The following is an 18,745-nucleotide window of genomic DNA, read 5'->3' as shown; positions in this document are numbered from 1 at the left end:
GAAGGTATGATGAGCACAAAGCAGCAAGTTTTCCCTCGTAAAGAAACCAAGGTTTATCGAACCAGGAGGAGCCAAGAAGCACGTTGAAGGTTGATGGCGGCGGGATGTAGTGCGGCGCAACACCGTAGATTCCGGCGCCAACGTGGAACCTCGCACAACACAACCAAAGTACTTTGCCCCAACGAAACGAGTGAGGTTGTCAATCTCACCGGCTTGCTGTAACAAAGGATTAACCGTATTGTGTGGAAGATGATTGTTTGCAGAGAAAACAGTAAAAAACAAGTATTGCAAGTAGATTGTATTTCAAGAAAGAGAATTGGACCGGGGTCCACAGCTCACTAGAGGTGTCTCTCCCATAAGACGAACAAAGCATGTTGGGTGAACAAATTACAGCTTGGGCAATTGACAAATAAAGAGAGCATGACAATGCACATACATATCATGATGAGTATAGTGAGATTTAATTGGGCATTACGACAAAGTACATAGACCGCCATCCAACCGCATCTATGCCTAAAAAGTCCACCTTCAGAGTTATCATCCGAACCCCTCCAAGCATTAAGTTGCTAAACAACGTGACAATTGCATTAAGTATGGTGCGTAATGTAATCAACAACTACATCCTTAGACATAGCATCAATGTTTTATCCCTAGTGGCAACAAAGCACAACACAACCTTAGAACTTTCTCGTCACTGTCCCAGGTGTCAATGCGAGCATGAACCCACTATCGAGCATAAATACTCCCTCTTGGAGTTAAAAGCATCTACTTGGCCGGAGCATCTACTAGTAACGGAGAGCATGCAAGATCATAAACAACACATAAGCATAACTTTGATAATCAACATAACAAGTATTCTCTATTCATCGGATCCCAACAAACGCAACATATAGAATTACATATAGATGATCTTGATCATGATAGGCAGCTCACAAGATCCGACAATGATAGCACAATGGGGAGAAGACAACCATCTAGCTACTGCTATGGACCCATAGTCCAGGGGTAGACTACTCACTCATCACTCCGGAGGCGACCATGGCGGTGTAGAGTCCTCCGGGAGATGATTCCCCTCTCCGGCATGGTGCCGGAGGCGATCTCCGAGATCCCCCGAGATGGGATCGGCGGCGACGGCGTCTCGCAAGGTTTTCCGTATCGTGGCTCTCGGTATCGGAAGTTTCGTCACGGAGGCTTTAAGTAGGCGGAAGGGCAAGTCGAGAGGGGGCACAGGGGCCCCAGATGACAGGGCGGCGCGGCCAAGGGGGGCCGCGCCGCCCTAGGGTTTGGCTCCCCGTGGCCCCACTTCGTTTCGTCTTCGGACTTCCGGAAGCTTCGTGAGAAAATAGGCCTCCGGGCTTTTATTTCGTCCAATTCCGAGAATATTTCTTTACTAGGATTTCTGAAACCAAAAACAACAGAAAACAAGAATCGGCACTTCGGCATCTTGTTAATAGGTTAGTTCCGTAAAATGCACGAATATGACATAAAGTGTGCATAAAACATGTAGATAACATCAATAATGTGGCATGGAACACAAGAAATTATCGATACGTTGGAGACGTATCAGCATCCCCAAGCTTAGTTCCGCTCGTCCCGAGCAGGTAAAACGATAACAAAGATAATTTCGGAGTGACATGCCATCATAATCTTGATCATACTATTTGTAAAGCATATGTAGTGAATGCAGCGATCAAAACAATGTGTATGACATGAGTAAACAAGTGTATCATAAAGCAAAGACTTTTCATGAATAGCACTTCAAGACAAGCATCAATAAGTCTTGCATAAGAGTTAACTCATAAAGCAATAATTCAAAGTAAAGGTATTGAAGCAACACAAAAGAAGATTAAGTTTCAGCGGTTGCTTTCAACTTGTAACATATATATCTCATGGATATTGTCAACATAGAGTAATATAATAAGTGCAATAAGCAAGTATGTAGGAATCAATGCACAGCTCACACAAGTGTTTGCTTCTTGAGGTGGAGAGAAATAGGTGAACTGACTCAACATTGAAAGTAAAAGAATGGTCCTCATAGAGGAAAAGCATCGATTGCTATATTTGTGCTAGAGCTTTGATTTTGAAAACATGAAACAATTTTGTCAACGGTAGTAATAAAGCATATGCATCATGTAAATTATATCTTATAAGTTGCAAGCCTCATGCATAGTGTACCAATAGTGCCCGCACCTTGTCCTAATTAGCTTGGACTACCTGGATTATCACCGTAATACATATGCTTTAACCAAGTTTCACAAAGGGGTACCTCTATGCCGCCTGTACAAAGGTCTAAGGAGAAAGCTCGCATTTGGATTTCTCGCTTTTATTATTCTCAACTTAGACATCCATACCGGGACAACATAGACAACGTGATAATGGACTCCTCTTTTAATGCTTTAAGCATTTGACAACAATTAATTCTTTTCTCATTAGAGATTTGAGGATATTTGTCCAAAACTGAAACTTCCACCATGAATCATGGCTTTAGTTAGCGGCCCAATGTTCTTCTCTCACAATATGCATGCTCAAACCATTCAACTCAGTGTAGATCGCCCTTACTTCAGACAAGACGGACATGCATAGCAACTCACATGAAATTCAACAATGAGTTGATGGCGTTCCCCAGTAAACATGGTTATCGCACAACAAGCAACTTAATAAGAGATAAAGTGCATAATTACATATTCAATACCACAATAGTTTTTAAGCTATTTGTCCCATGAGCTATATATTGCAAAAGTGAATGATGGAATTTTAAAGGTAGCACTCAAGCAATTTACTTTGGAATGGCGGTAAAATACCATGTAGTATAGGTAGGTATGGTGGACACAAATGGCATAGTGGTTGGCTCAAGTATTTTGGATGCATGAGAAGTATTCCCTCTCGATACAAGGTTTAGGCTAGCAAGGTTATTTGAAACAAACACAAGGATGAACGGTACAGCAAAACTCACATAAAAGACATATTGTAAACATTATAAGACTCTACACCGTCTTCCTTGTTGTTCAAACTCAAAACTAGAAATTATCTAGACCTTGAGAGAAACCAAATATGCAAACCAAATTTTAGCATGCTCTATGTATTTCTTCATTAATGGGTGCAAAGCATATGATGCAAGAGCTTAAACATGAGCACAACAATTGCCAAGTATCACATTACCCAAGACATTTATAGCAATTACTACATGTATCATTTTCCAATTCCAACCATATAACAATTTAACGAAGGAGAAACTTCGCCATGAATACTATGAGTAGAAACCAAGGACATATTTGTCTATATGCTACAGCGGAGTGTGTATCTCTCCCATAAAGTGAATGCTAGGATCCATTTTATTCAAACAAAACAAAAACAAAAACAAACCGACGCTCCAAGAAAAAAAAGCACATAAGATGTGGCCGAATAAAAATATAGTTTCAGGGAGGAACCTCGATAATTTGTCGATGAAGAAGGGGATGCCTTGGGCATCCCCAAGCTTAGACGCTTGAGTCTTCTTGATATATGCAGGGGTGAACCACCGGGTGCATCCCCAAGCTTAGAGCTTTCACTCTCCTTGATCATGTTGCATCATACTCCTCTCTTGATCCTTGAAAACTTCCTCCACACCAAACTCGAAACAACTCATTAGAGGGTTAGTGCACAATATAAATTGACATATTCAGAGGTGACACAATCATTCTTAACACTTCTGGACATTGCATAATGCTACTGGACATTAGTGGATCAAAGAAATTCATCCAACATAGCGAAAGAGGCAATGCGAAATAAAAGGCAGAATCTGTCAAAACAGAACAGTTCGTATTGACGAATTTTAAAATGGCACCAGACTTGCTCAAATGAAAATGCTCAAATTGAATGAAAGTTGCGTACATATCTGAGGATCATGCTCGTAAATTGGCGTAATTTTCTGAGCTACCTACAGGGAGGTGGACCCAGATTCGTGACAGCAAAGAAATCTGGAACTGCGCAGTAATCCAAATCTAGTACTTACTTTTCTATCAACGGCTTAACTTGGCACAACAAAACTCAAAACTAAGATAAGGAGAGGTTGCTACAGTAGTAAACAACTTCCAAGACATAAAATAAAAACAAAGTACTGTAGGTAAAAACATGGGTTGTCTCCCATAAGCGCTTTTCTTTAACGCCTTTCAGCTAGGCGCAGAAAGTGTATCTCAAGTATTATCGAAGGGTGGAGCATCAACATTACCTTGGGCTTTACCCTTACCTTTCTTATTGTTTTTCTTTCCCTTTGGTTTAGGAAATATACGAGTTTCTCCCGGTATAGAGGTGAATTTCAAAGTGCCTTCTCCAACATCAATGACTGCTCCCAATAGTTTCAGCAGGGATCTTCCGAGTGTGAGTTTTCCTGTTTCAACAACAAGATAATCAATAGATATTGTTCTTCCACAAATAGTTGTATGCACACCTGCGGCTATTCCTTTAGGGATTATAGTAGAGTTATCAATGAGAGTTATCTCTTCTCCTCCTTCCTCAACTCCCCAAAGTTTCAAAGATTTATAAATACTTTCAGTGCATAAGGCAAAATTCATACATAATATCACAAGTAGGCATGGAGGGTTCGATCACCGATAACAATTTTAACAGCAGGATCCCACAATGAGAGTTTAGAGTTCACTAAAACTTGTTCAAGACGATTACGAACGTGGCAATAGTTATCATTCAAGCGAGATGTACTTATCTCCAGAGTATTTAATCTACTATATATGCTAGTGAGGACTGAATCAAAGTTATTAGCTGAATCATATGATGCAACCAACTTCTTTATGGCATTAAAAGCTTGATCCCCATTGCAATGAAGGAAATCTCCTCCCACTAAAGTATCCAAAGCATATCTATAGCGAACCATAAGACCAAAATAAAAATTGCTAAGGAGCAAACTTAGAGTCATTTGAGGTTCAGCTTTACGATAAGAAGTAAAAATTCTAGACCAGGCATCCTTAAAACTCTCCTCATCCCCTTGTTTAAAAGTGAAGACTAATTCTTCGAGGCGAAGAAGTAACAGGTTCAGAGCTAGACATGGTAACAAAAGTAACTAAATTTTTTTTGTATTTTTAATATAGAGTGCAAGACAATAAAGTAAACTAAATAAAGTAAATGCAAGTAAACTAATTTTTTTGTGTTTTTGATATAGCAAACAAGATAGCAAATAAAGTAAAACTAGCAACTAATTTTTTTTGTATTTTGATTTAGTGCAGCAAACAAAGTAGTAAATAAAACAAAGCAAGACAAAAACAAAGTAAAGAGATTGAGAAGTAGAGACTCCCCTTGCAGCGTGTCTTGATCTCCCCGGCAACGGCGCCAGAAAATATGCTTGATGGCGTGTATTTCACACGTTCGTTGGGCAACCCCAAGAGGAAGGTATGATGAGCACGAGCAGCAAGTTTTCCCTCGAAAAGAAACCAAGGTTTATCGAACCAGGAGGAGCCAAGAAGCACGTTGAAGGTTGATGGCGGCGGGATGTAGTGCGGCGCAACACCGGAGATTCCGGCGCCAACGTGGAACCCGCACAACACAACCAAAGTACTTTGCCCCAACGAAACAGTGAGGTTGTCAATCTCACCGGCTTGCTGTAACAAAGGATTAACCGTATTGTGTGGAAGATGATTGTTTGCAGAGAAAACAGTAAAAACAAGTATTGCAGTAGATTGTATTTCAGTAAAGAGAATTGGACCGGGGTCCACAGTTCACTAGAGGTGTCTCTCCCATAAGACGAACAGCATGTTGGGTGAACAATTTACAGTTGGGCAATTGACAAATAAAGAGAGCATGACAATGCACATACATATCATGATGAGTATAGTGAGATTTAATTGGGCATTACGACAAAGTACATAGACCGCCATCCAACTGCATCTATGCCTAAAAAGTCCACCTTCAGAGTTATCATCCGAACCCCTCCGGTATTAAGTTGCTAAACAACGGACAATTGCATTAAGTATGGTGCGTAATGTAATCAACAACTACATCCTTAGACATAGCATCAATGTTTTATCCCTAGTGGCAACAAGCACAACACAACCTTAGAACTTTCTCGTCATCGTCCTGGTGTCAATGCAGGCATGAACCCACTATCGAGCATAAATACTCCCTCTTGGAGTTAAAAGCATCTACTTGGCCAGAGCATCTACTAGTAACGGAGAGCATGCAAGATCATAAACAACACATAAGCATAACTTTGATAATCAACATAACAAGTATTCTCTATTCATCGGATCCCAACAAACGCAACATATAGAATTACGGATAGATGATCTTGATCATGATAGGCAGCTCACAAGATCCGACAATGATAGCACAATGGGGAGAAGACAACCATCTAGCTACCGCTATGGACCCATAGTCCAGGGGTAGACTACTCACTCATCACTCCGGAGGCGACCATGGCGGTGTAGAGTCCTCCGGGAGATGATTCCCCTCTCCGGCGAGGGTGCCGGAGGCGATCTCCGTGATCCCCCGAGATGGGATCGGCGGCGACGGCGTCTCGGTAAGGTTTTCCGTATCGTGGCTCTCGGTACTCGGAAGTTTCGTCACGGAGGCTTTAAGTAGGCGGAAGGGCAAGTCGAGAGGGGGCACAGGGGCCCCGGATGACAGGGCGGCGCGGCCAAGGGGGCCGCGCCGCCCTAGGGTTTGGCTCCCCGTGGCCCCACTTCGTTTCGTCTTCGGACTTCCGGAAGCTTCGTGAGAAAATAGGCCTCCGGGCTTTTATTTCGTCCAATTCCGAGAATATTTCTTTACTAGGATTTCGAAACCAAAAACAGCAGAAAACAAGCAATCGGCACTTCGGCATCTTGTTAATAGGTTAGTTCCAGAAAATGCACGAATATGACATAAAGTGTGCATAAAACATGTAGATAACATCAATAATGTGGCATGGAACACAAGAAATTATCGATACGTTGGAGACGTATCAGCCGCCTGGTGTCGCGCCACATCACCAGGGCGGCAAACTGCCCCTGCCACCTCCAGATCAAGCTCTTGCCGGCATCTTCAACCAATCCCCCTCGCCACCAAGGTCGGCCAGGAGCAGGAGAAGAGGCGGCAGGAGGAGCTTGATGGAGACGACGAAGGCCTTATTACGGAGACTAGTCGAGGTGGAGGCGCCCTGAGCTCCGACCGCCGGAGCAGCGAGGAGCACCACCAGCCACGGCTCGCACTGGATCTGGCCGAGAAACCAGGCTTCAGCTCCAAACCTAACCGGCAAACCGCCGGGAACTACGCCTAACCTAGGCTAACTACTCCGGCGCCTCACCTCCGCCACCTCCGGCCGGCATCGCCGCCGGAGGGGCTCGGGATCGGGCCGGTCTTCTCATAATCGCTTTCGGGTAGGGGGGGAGGAGGAGAGAGGTGTCCAGCAGATGTTTTTTTGAACCAAGTGACAACTTGAATCATGAAGACAAAATCAAGCAGAACATGAAAACCAGCGAACATGATCCCTAAGACTGCTTATAGTGGGAGTAACATAGCTAGTAACATCACATATCTCAAGGCATTTTGGTGACATGGCATGCTAATAAATGAAAAAAAAAAGAGTGAGGTGGTAACTAGCTATGTTACCATAACATCACACACCTCAAGGCAAGATGAGTCTACAACATAATAATTGATATAATGCATGACACCACATATAAGTTACTACCCACTATGAAGGTAGTAACCTTGACTAGTAACATAGCATATGTTACTAGTCTAAGTTACTCCCCACTATGACCAGTCTAACCCTAGCGCAATTGCTCAGTGGAGAATATGGCAAGTGTCGACCCACCAAAGCTTCCTCGAACCAAACAATGGATTATGTGGTCAGTTTGTTTTAGGATGGGTCGCTTGGAAGGTTTGGATTGGAAACTGAAAACAAATATTGTCGGATGCAGACTATATACGGTGCGGATGGAGCAGAAAGCCAAGTGACAACTTGAATCATGGAGACAAATTCAAGCATAACAGGAAAATCGGCGAACCTGATCCCTAACCCTAGCGCGATGCTCAGTATACTACGAATTATGGGAAGGGTCGACCCGAGAAAGCTTCCTCAAACTAACAAATGGATTGGAAACGTCACATATTGGGTATGTTGGATGCGTTCTTGCACAATAAAACCTAAAACGGAATATTTGTATCTGTTCCTTTTTTTGTTTCCATTTGCGTCTAAAGAATTTCGTTTTCGTTTCATATTTTCTATTTGGTTTCGTATTTTCACGAAAAGTTGAAAACTTTCCTCATTATTTTCATCTCTGCTGGGACGTGTCAACCTGTCTTTTGTGTGGTAGTCGATAGTCACGTCGCGTTGGTTGGGTCATGTGCCTGACGTCCTCTGCCCAAGGACGGCCAGGGTCCTTCAAAAGTGAAGTGAACCAGCCAGCGATACGTACTCAGCATGGACAGGTGGCTCACTGCTAGAGGCGTCGAGCGGAGGAGCATCAACGAGCTGGTTGTTATTATATCGCTCAAGTTTATTACGGGGTTTTTTGCCCAGTTTTTCAGCGTTGAACGGGCTGGCGGGCCATTTTACTTTACTAACGCAGGGAGTTTCCATGGAAGATACAGATTTCGGTGATTTCTGCCTCTGGTGCAAATTTGAGCAGTGTTGTGCACAAGCCCTACCAAGGGCCTTCTTGGATTGGAAGAATTTCATACACTCTATGCAGTTACACTCTATCTCTCTACTCAATCCTACGAAATTCTTATCTTTTAAAATCTACGCTACATGACACATCTTGTTGGATGGTTGTACCTCCAGCTCACAAGAGTTTAAACCTCAGGTTTGAAATATGTGTATCTTATAAAGACGGAATATTTCATTCAGTGGGAGGTGACGTTTCCGTCAACAGCGAGACCCGTGTGGTGACTTCGTTAATTTCAAGATTCAACATGTCAGCTCAGTTTTCCGAAGGTGCTCATAGGGGTAGGATATACATGTGTGCATTAATAGGGTATATCCGCGTGTATGTGGGCGCCCTCATTTGTACTGTTTTCTTTAAAAAAACAATTACGTGACAGTAAGCTGTCCAAAGATATAGCATCTCAAAAAAAGTCACTATTCCAGAGAAAGCGAAATTGCTCCAATAACCAAACAACAAGTAGCCATACTGCTGTCTTGCTCTGGGTGCACACGTTTCATCGCCAGTACAAAATAAGGCTGCAGGAGTAATGTGCCTCCTTTGTTCTGTTGAAACACCATTGGTTCAACTGTCCACGTACACACATGCAGAAGGCTCCTTTCCTTGCAGCTAACAACCAAAACCAACTTCTAGGCTTTCAATCATGAAGTTAACATCTTTCAAGCATCGGAGATAACTTCATTACTCAAGGGAAGAGAAAAAGAGAACAAGTACTCCTCCATCCATAAAAGGATGTCGGTGATCTGTCTAAATTTGAATGTATCTATATACTAGTATCTAGATACATCCAAATTTTGACAAACTTACGACATTCTTTTATAAACAGAGATAGTATTTCCAAAGGTTTTGATGAACAAAATGTATTCCTCCAGCTCAGACTAAATTAGCATTCAACAAACGGTGCAAGTAAGAAGAAAAGGGCAACCTGAGCATCGAAACCTTTAAAATTTACTCGGAACATGTTTTTCAGCTGCTAGTCAGTCACTGAAAAATATGGCAGTTCCAGAGCTCAAACAACTGGAAGTGTCTGCCTGCATGCTAGTGCATTAACCACTTGGCCACATACGGCAACGAAATTTTCTAAAAGGCTGCTACATCATTCTTCCATCCAAAATATGAATATATACACAACATAACGTAGCACTTTTGGGTTTGGTTCTTCTGTCGGATCCTTCAGTGCTGATACTCCTGATTTTAAGTGTTCTTTTAGAAGGAGTGACAAGCTCATTTAGCACTTTTGTACATGTTGTCGATCGCGCCCTGCAAATTGAAGCAAGGTTAGAGCTTATTGATATCCTCTTGTAGTAGAAGGAATCAGAGCACCATGAACGACCAAAATAGTGCCGATGTAATAAAACAGTAGTAACTTCAGAAGTATCAAGAATTCATTCATTGGCTAGGTTTTCTGTTGGTGCAAATAAAGGTTTCGCTTAATGTGGATAAGTTGCATTGCACCATCGTTGCCATGTCATGCATATCATATCTTGATCATGCTGATTCTTCTACCGTAGTTCTAAGACTTCTATCCGTTGCGTGTTCCAGCACCCCCATTCATTATGATTAATTATTATCTTTCCATTTTGCCAGTGCATGAACTAAATTTCTCAAGTCATCCATGCATGTACACAACCTACGCTGAACATGGCTCACAACAATAATACCTGGTAGTACTTGAGCAATTGTGGTCGCTTCCTTTTATATGTTGGAGTGATCAAGTCGCGTTCCATGTCAAACGGAACTGGGTCAAGATGTACAGCCCTTATGAATTCAAAACCTTTGAGCTGCAGAAAGATTTAGAAAGTTAGGGTGTGCACTGCAGTAAGCTTTGAATATCATTACAAAAATAGCAAAACAGGAAAACGATAACTATCTAACCTTCTTCTCTTTTCCTGTTTTTGAAAGTTCTGCCAAAATGTACTCTTTTGCTTTTGGATTCTCACACAGTGCCTCAAAATCACCACTGATTCCATTTGCCTCGGCCCAGCTCTCAAGAGCTTCCATGTTAGGATTGACTACGGCAACAAGGAATGACTCGAAACTATTGCCATATACCCATATCTGGACAAATGTTTACAAAATTTAAGCAGATATTTCAGATTATTTCAACACAACAGTGCTGGAAACAATAAATAGAATGAAGCATGCATAAACCATATTGATCATTTATTAAATAAAGAACAATGCTGCAGAAATAAATGAAATAGCACATAAATTTAGAAAACTGAGCTCTATATACCGAGTCTATAGCAGAAACGACACCGTAAATGTTCTCCAAATTTTCAACTGCCACATATTCTCCTTGTGAAAGCTTGAAGATGTTCTTTTTGCGATCTATGATTTTCATACTTCCATCAGGTTGCCACTCACCAATGTCTCCTGTAAGCAGAAAAGACTATGTTCTGAATCTCCACTTGTGATAAGGGACAATATAGAACAGTTTGTGTCAATAACACGACTAGTTACTACAGTGATTTTCTGCTTCGAAAGGTTACTATTAAAATACAAACACACCAAATGTGATCTCCATTGTACTGTTATGCAGGATAAAGTGAGTAACAACGACTTGTGATCTTCAACTTTTAGCCTCATTATGTTCACTACCGTGTGGACCGATACTGCCACATATTTAGAGATCAAAATATTTAGAGCTACTGAGAAGAAGAAATGCTAGTCATTTGGCAAAGCTTATGTTTCATTCTTTACTTTTGCAGCGATTGTATAGCGAAAGCATATGACAATCAAACACTAAAAAGGCAAGGCGAGATGTACCTGTATGGAACCATCCATCAACCAAAACCTCCTGCGTAAGGTCTTCACGCCTGTAGTACCCTGAGAATAATGTTTCTCCCTTGATGCAGATTTCTCCACGGGGTGTGCTTGCAAGTGCATCATAATTCATTTCAGGGACAGATTCGAGACGGGCATCAATATTTGGCACTGGAGGACCAACAGTCCCTATCATGGACATCTGATTTGGTAGCGAGACAAAGGATCCAGCACATGTTTCCGTGAGACCTAGACGAGAACAAATCATAGGGAACAAGTAGTTAAAATGGAGAAGAAAGATGAACAGAAAACATCAGCTTATGCAGATCAAGGACTATAACCTGATTTAAGCAAAAGAACATATACAACCCTTTTTTCTGTTGTGAACCAGTTTTAAAATAGTGCATCTTGCACTAAGTTCTGTTGACAGATTTACATTAGTTATTGATAAAAAAAAGAGAACATGCTGATGACATGAGCAATATATATGCGTGTAAAGTATGAAGTCGTGGGCCCATTACATGGTTATACCGTTATATTAAACTCAAAACGGTAGATCTAATACATACGATTAATTTAATAAAGTTTACTGAATAATCGGAGTAGAGCAGAAATATCAGGCAATCTTTCAATTTGAACCAATCATAACAGTAAAATTTAATTGTTTCATATGACGAGAGGATTAAAAAAGAAGTACCGTATCCTTGTAAAACATGTGCGCATGTCACCACACGCAGGTATTCTTCCACATGAGTGGCAAGTGGGGCCGCTCCAGATAAAATAACACGAACATTTCCTCCAAGACCTTCTTTCACCTGAGTGTGATAAATACAGTTTCTAAAATATGAACGCAGCAAACTGGGAACAGCATACATAATAAAGAAGCAGTGAATGTCAAGATGAAGTACCTTACTGAAAACTACTTTGTCACATATTGCAGCAGCTTCAGTGTGCTTAGCTCCCCTCATCATTCTAAATTGCTTGCTGGAAAACACAAAGCGTACGTCATTACTTGGATTTGTGACAGGTGAGTTCTTTAATGATGTAAATTAATGATGCGATCAGAACTATCGCTAGCCTAGGGCCAGGGCTACAAGGGCTGTAGCCCCAGTCCAGCCCACAGTAAATAGGGAGTAAGTACGATGTTTTGGCCCAATCTCAATCGCAACAGACATGCACCTCAGAGCCCAGGATTAGTACTCCACTTGGTCCAATCCTGGGTTCTCCAGTGGATACCCACACTTAGTAATTGCAAACTTGGCATGAAGTGCGCTTGAGAAGAAATATTGGGTTTGTGATATTAAGAGTGCAAGTAAGTATTCTACGCTTCCACGCAAAAAAAAAACACTTTGAGATAAGCAAACTTACAATTTGTATGCAAGATTGAACATTGTGCTCTTTATGAAACCACCAGCTGAAATTTTAGCTTGAAGCCCTGAAGAAGTGTAAAGCAAAGGAAAAAAAACATTCTGTGAACTTTGGATCTCAGCGTCAGCTCCAAATCTTTTAATTTTGGAACGGCAGAAGCAGAATGCAGCAATGGATAATGCAAAAACTATACACCAAGTTAATGCATGAACATACAACAGTGAATAAAAGAATCTCGAATGCCAATTCTTCATATTACGGAAGCCCAGAGAATCAATCCATAGTTGTGATAAAACAAGAGCTAAGACAGTCAACTCAGTAATTCCATGCCATCATAGGCTATGCACAAAAGATTGATTATTGATTAGGCCATCTGACTAAGATACCTAAAGAAGTTACTGAGCCAGCCAGCCAGTTAAAGCCAACAAAACCAATGCAAACCAAAGGACAACAACAGAGTTTAAACACATCCAGATGAACTTTTTAATGTATAGGTTGGCTTATTTGTTTATCTTTAAAACAACTGATCATACAATATATGTACACAGTATAATCTACTAGTTTGCTGCTTCACAAATTAAATTAAATATCTCATAATATGCCCATGGAAACAAACCATGGGACTCGAACAGCTAGCTAGCCCAATATGGGCACAACTGTAGGCTATATTACAGTACATAAGTTGAGTTTTGCAGTATACTCCTTTTATTTAAAAGAACAAGTATATCCGCAGATTATGCTACAAGATAGTGACTGCAATGACAATTTTCATGGAAACCACTTGGGAGTATCTAGTGATTACCAATGGAGTATATTTGAAATGAGAAATGGGTACAGTACCATACATGTGTATAAGTGGTATATGAGTGATACATACTCCCCATACATATGTCTATATTTGAAAAATGTGCTGAACTAACAATGATTACAATCAGAAATATAGTCATATGTCTAATACAACTCTAGTGGTCTGAACGCATATTCATTACTCTGTAGTCTGCACCAAAATATGCAGTGGTGGTCTCTCTCCCTCTTTTTCCTCGAATTAATGTGGGAATTTTAGCCTCTCAGAGTAGAGGACGTGGAAACTACTTTTTAACCCTGTTTTAATAATAAATAGATTTGATAAGTGATTGAAGTAGACCCTTACCAGAAAATATCCGATCAAGAACACGTGGAACAGCACATAAGATAGTTGGTTTCAGTGTCCCAATATCCTCAACCAGTAACTTAACATCCTGTACCATATCTTAAATGTCAACAAAGATCCAAAAGAAATACCCCAAGAGGTATTATGTGTACACGTAATGATGCTTACCCCACGCCAAAATCCAATAGATGCACCATGGAACATAAACAGCTCTTCCACAACTCGGTCAAAGATATGAGCAAGAGGAAGGTAAGACATGTAAACATCGGTTTCCTCCAGCTGAGATTATCAAAGAGTAAGAATTTAAAGGTTAATTACTGGAGAGGCAAAATCACATGATGTAATGGCTGCTGGCATCTTACCCGCTCATTTACAGAGTTAAGCAGACGGTCTACACCTGCGATGAGACAGATAATGCTCGCATTGGAGATCAGCACACCTTTGGGATCACCAGTAGTTCCACTAGTATACATTATAGTACATATATCTGTCCTTTGCTTCACTGGAAGATCAAATTCTTGGTCACCTGCCTGCAGATAAGATGCCACAAGGAAACAACTATAGTTAATAACTGTGTTTTTAAGACTGTCTCTGTAAAATATTTTACATCAATTAGAAAATTGAAATTGTCATGTTTGAAATTGTACTGTGTGATCAAGCACAACTGGCAAACAAGATATGAAATTCTTAGGATATCTAGCAACATATGGTTAAGAATAATATTCAGCACAACCCACATGCAGAGCTTGTGATCTATCTTACCAAAGAAAGAAACTCATGCCATGAGTAAACATTCATATTTTTAAGAAATAGTATTCAACACAGCCAACATGCAGAGCTTGTGACCTATCTTACCAAAGAAAGGAACTCATTCCATGAGTATATTGACAGCCCACACTTGGAAACTTCTTCCTTTTGTTCTTGAGTCACGTTGCCAAAACTCACAATAGCTACAAACATAATTATATATTTATTCTCGCGGTAGAAACAATTTGGTATTAGATGATGAAAGCTATCTAGAATGAGTGAAACTCACTTTTCAAGAACTCGGTTGACTTGGGAAATGTCTTCAAGAGCTGCAAAATTGAGATAAAAGATGGACAGTAATAACAGGATACACATTAGCATGGTTGCTTCACAATTGTCTTAATGTTGGCCCAAAATATATATATAGACAGTAAATAAAAATATGTTAAAACAAGGCAATTGCTCAACAAAAGAAAATAGTGTTGACAAATAGAATGTTTTCTATTACTATGAATCACCACTTCAATTAATGCAAAGAGCTTGTGGAACTTGACAGAGCATAACTGGTACAAGAAATTTGTGAAACCTTGTTTGCTTGGACCCCAACCAGCCAGGGTCCCAGCCCAAAAGAATTGGGCTTGTCTGGGATTTGGCTACCAAAACAAGGCATTAGAGATACAGAATAGAGTTGATGTACTGCTTTGTAGGTCATGGATTAAGATGCATGAGTTTCCAACTTCCTAAGGCACCAACCAAATAGGAGTCAACATGTGTCTTCCTCTAAGCAAAGACATGGATACCAAATATTCAAAAGAGTAGTTCATGGGACATTGCAAGCATAGAAATTTCAGATGTTAGATAATGAAGGAAACATACCTCATCAACTTTCTTCTCTTCTGCAAAAGCAATTTCAACTTCTGCATGGCACAAAATAAACTCTATCGCACCAGCCCCTACAGAAAGAGCATTTTCGATAAGCAGGTTAAACTGTACCATCATTGTTGTTTCTTTTATATGTTTGTAATGTTCCATCTGGGGGAAAGGATCAGTACTTAAGAATGACTAACTGCTTAGTGCTCTGCTCACATATAAGATAACTAGTTTGCAGTATGTTTTAGATATGTCGTACGGCTTTCATTACATTTTTTTAAGATGAGATTAGCACTTGGTCATGGTTAAAGAAACCTTACATAATGCAAGCATATGAATATTGAGAACCATTTCTCGAGGAGAAGATAAGGAACGACATAAAACTGAAAAGGCAACTAAGAAGAAGTATCTGAACAGAAAAACATAAGCTCATCCGTGCCATATAATGGAGATGTCAAGATATATACCAAGAGTGTCATATAATGGAACACAGTAGATTCCATGGGCATTGCAAGCCTGCAACGGATAAAAATTGCAACTGAATTAAGTTGGTAACAGATACATGTAAAACATAGTGCTCGTGATTGCTTCGACAAGAAGTCCAACACTAGTTACTTGTTGCAAAATGATTAAAATGCTGCATCCAGTAGTACAAGATTTTACCTCCATCGTGATAATCCATTCAGGACTATTAGCACCATATATACCACAACGGCCACCCTGCATAATTATCAAGTTTAAACTTTTTTAGTCAGCACAAAATGACATGATCCCAGTTTAATCGTGAACCCTGAGCTAAATAAAGAGTGAACACAATGTTTAACTCATGTGTTCATTCAAGATGAGAAAAAGATATGACATCTCTCTGGAAATGTTCAGGTAAATTAGTATCTGACTGAATAGAACAGTGAATGCATAAGAAATGAGGGAACAAACCTTCGTGAGTCCACAGCTCCTAATAGAGTTACCAATTTTGCTCGCAATGCCAAACACCTCCTTATATGTCTTCCATTCGTATGCACCAGCCTATTTGTTTATAGCACACAAATCATGTTTTAGCAAGGTTTCTATTTCAGGGGAGTATAAGGTGTACATGGAGTAATCGACCGAATGGTACCTTCCCGTCAACGATCGCACGGCGGCCAAGCATTTTGTTGTCTGGATACTTCTCCACGGCCATTCTGTTTATGAAAAACATTATTGTAACTCGGAACTGAATAAACTCACAAAGACAAATGGTTCACCATATTTTAAGAATATTAGAAGCAAGCCAGCAGCCAAACTGCAAAGGACCAGCCTGCTCAGTTCATTTCCTTGGTAGTTAACTAACCCGAAACAAACCAGAGACCATTGACCAATCTGACATCAGCATAACCAACCACGAATTAATTTAATTTGATCACATGTTTGCGCGGTCAACCATGCGATGCTATCCGCGGATGATGAACAGTTTTAGATGGTAAAAAAAAAGGGAATTACTAATCCGACATAATCACAAACGGAAGGAAAAAAGGACACATAAACAGGTCGCTAGATTTAAGAATTTTAGAAGCAAGCCAGCAGTCAAAATGCAAAGGACCCTCCTGCTCAGTCAATTTCCTTTGGTAGTTAACAAACCAGAGACCGTTGACCGATCTGACATCAGCATACCCACCCACGTATGAGTAGGCAGAAATTCAATTCAATTTGATGACATCTTTACATTGCAAGTCATGTGATGCTTTCCCGCAACTGACTAACAGATTTAGAAGGTGAAAAATTGCGAATTACTAATCCGACATAAGCACAAACGGAAGAAAAAAAAAGGACAAATAGATCGGTAATTCACTTTTGATCCTGGGTGTAAATGCCGTACAGAATATATAGGGTTTTTAATGCTGGGGTGGGGGAGACAAAATCCCCAGGGTAGCATATATACCGAACAACGGTTACATAAGTGCCATAAAGAAATAGGGTTCGAGCAATTAGTTAGCAGATGTGATGAGGCAGGCAAAGGGGAACTAGGCGTATCCAACCCGAGCAATCTCCATGTAGCAGGACAGCGACCAATAACGGAGGGAGTACCGGAGTAGTAGTACTACTACTACAAAAGAAAAAAACATGCTCTGCATGAACAGAAGAATCAGCGCACCGAATACTTTGACTAGCGCGCGCCACCAGGAGAAACAGTCCGAGAGGATGCTCCCTCCGCCATTCCTCCCGCCCATCATCAACGGAGCACGGAAGCAAGCAAGAAACCGCGGGCACGGCACGGCACGGAAGAGCGAGGATGGTGGAGGGAGAGCTCACCGGAAGATGTCGTAGCAGCTGTCGAGGCCGGGGACGGGGGCCGGGAAGCCGTCGCGGGCGAAGGCGCTGCGGTAGGTGGGCCCGACGGAGGGCCGGCCGTCGGCGGCCGGGCCGCCGTCCTCGACCTTCACCACGTGCTGCATCTCCGACATCCGTCCTCTCGTGCTTCGCTCGGAGTCTCTCGGAGCCTTGCTGGGGCGATGGACTGAAACAGAAAGAGGCGTGGCAACGGAGGGGCTAAATAGAATTGATTAGTAGGTGGGGTGGGTGAAGCGGAAAACTGTGTGGAGGTGGGGCCACCTGTCAGCTACAGTAGGCGGGCAGCTGGTTGGTGGGGCAGGCGGCCGGCCAGCGCGTGGGGTGAACAGTTTCCTTGCAAGATTCAGATGGTCGCTCATCCAGACCAGACGTATCTAACACGGACTGGCGTGACATCTTGTGGACCAGAATGATTGGTGTCATCAGCTCCCCCGTTACATTATTTCTCTTCATTTTGGACAAAGCAGTTGAACCAATTCAATTCGAGAGGATTGCAGATGGTCTTGAATGGCGCTGCATGCCCAAAAAGGGCACCGCATTTTCTTGTCGTAATCCTGTTATCATTTTGAAGTTGGCATGTTTGCACCCGCAATGAATCTGAATTGACTGCTACGAGCAACTCTAGAAGAGATCTAAACACAGTAAACTGCTTGTTTTCAGTTTTCATCCGAAAATCGGTGCAGATTAGATCCCAAACTCGTACGGCCCAAGAACTTTTTAAAAAGGGTCGGAAAAATTCCCACCCACCCCACGTCGGCGTCGACGGTGTTGCCCCGGCTGCGGTCTCTGTGGACCGACTGGAAGAGCCAATCATCGTCGCCATGCTGACGCCGGCGCCTCATCCCCGGGAGGTGGGGTGGCGCGGAAGAAGCCAGGGACG

The 18,745-nt window shown here is 41.5% G+C and overlaps 1 protein-coding gene across 1 annotated transcript; it reads right to left on the bottom strand.

Moving 5' to 3' along the window:
* Window positions 1-9,562: 9,562 nt before the first annotated feature.
* Window positions 9,563-18,005, bottom strand: LOC124680645 (long chain acyl-CoA synthetase 4-like). The gene is made up of 19 exons (XM_047215710.1): window positions 17,827-18,005; window positions 16,655-16,718; window positions 16,474-16,563; window positions 16,201-16,257; window positions 16,005-16,053; window positions 15,544-15,620; window positions 14,957-14,996; window positions 14,776-14,870; window positions 14,283-14,450; window positions 14,089-14,199; window positions 13,921-14,008; window positions 12,771-12,837; window positions 12,311-12,386; window positions 12,100-12,217; window positions 11,406-11,651; window positions 10,873-11,012; window positions 10,512-10,694; window positions 10,298-10,417; window positions 9,563-9,896 (listed from the first exon to the last, which is right to left on the bottom strand). Exons 1-19 carry the CDS (start codon window positions 17,976-17,978, stop codon window positions 9,861-9,863), a joined length of 1,977 nt encoding a protein of 658 aa, XP_047071666.1. The 5' UTR covers window positions 17,979-18,005; the 3' UTR covers window positions 9,563-9,860.
* Between the last annotated feature and the right edge of the window lie 740 nt (window positions 18,006-18,745).

Source organism: Lolium rigidum, unplaced genomic scaffold (genome assembly GCF_022539505.1).
Source record: "Lolium rigidum isolate FL_2022 unplaced genomic scaffold, APGP_CSIRO_Lrig_0.1 contig_23864_1, whole genome shotgun sequence".
In the NCBI taxonomy this organism is placed as follows: Eukaryota; Viridiplantae; Streptophyta; class Magnoliopsida; order Poales; family Poaceae; genus Lolium; species Lolium rigidum.
This window is presented reverse-complemented; position numbering and strand designations above follow the sequence as displayed.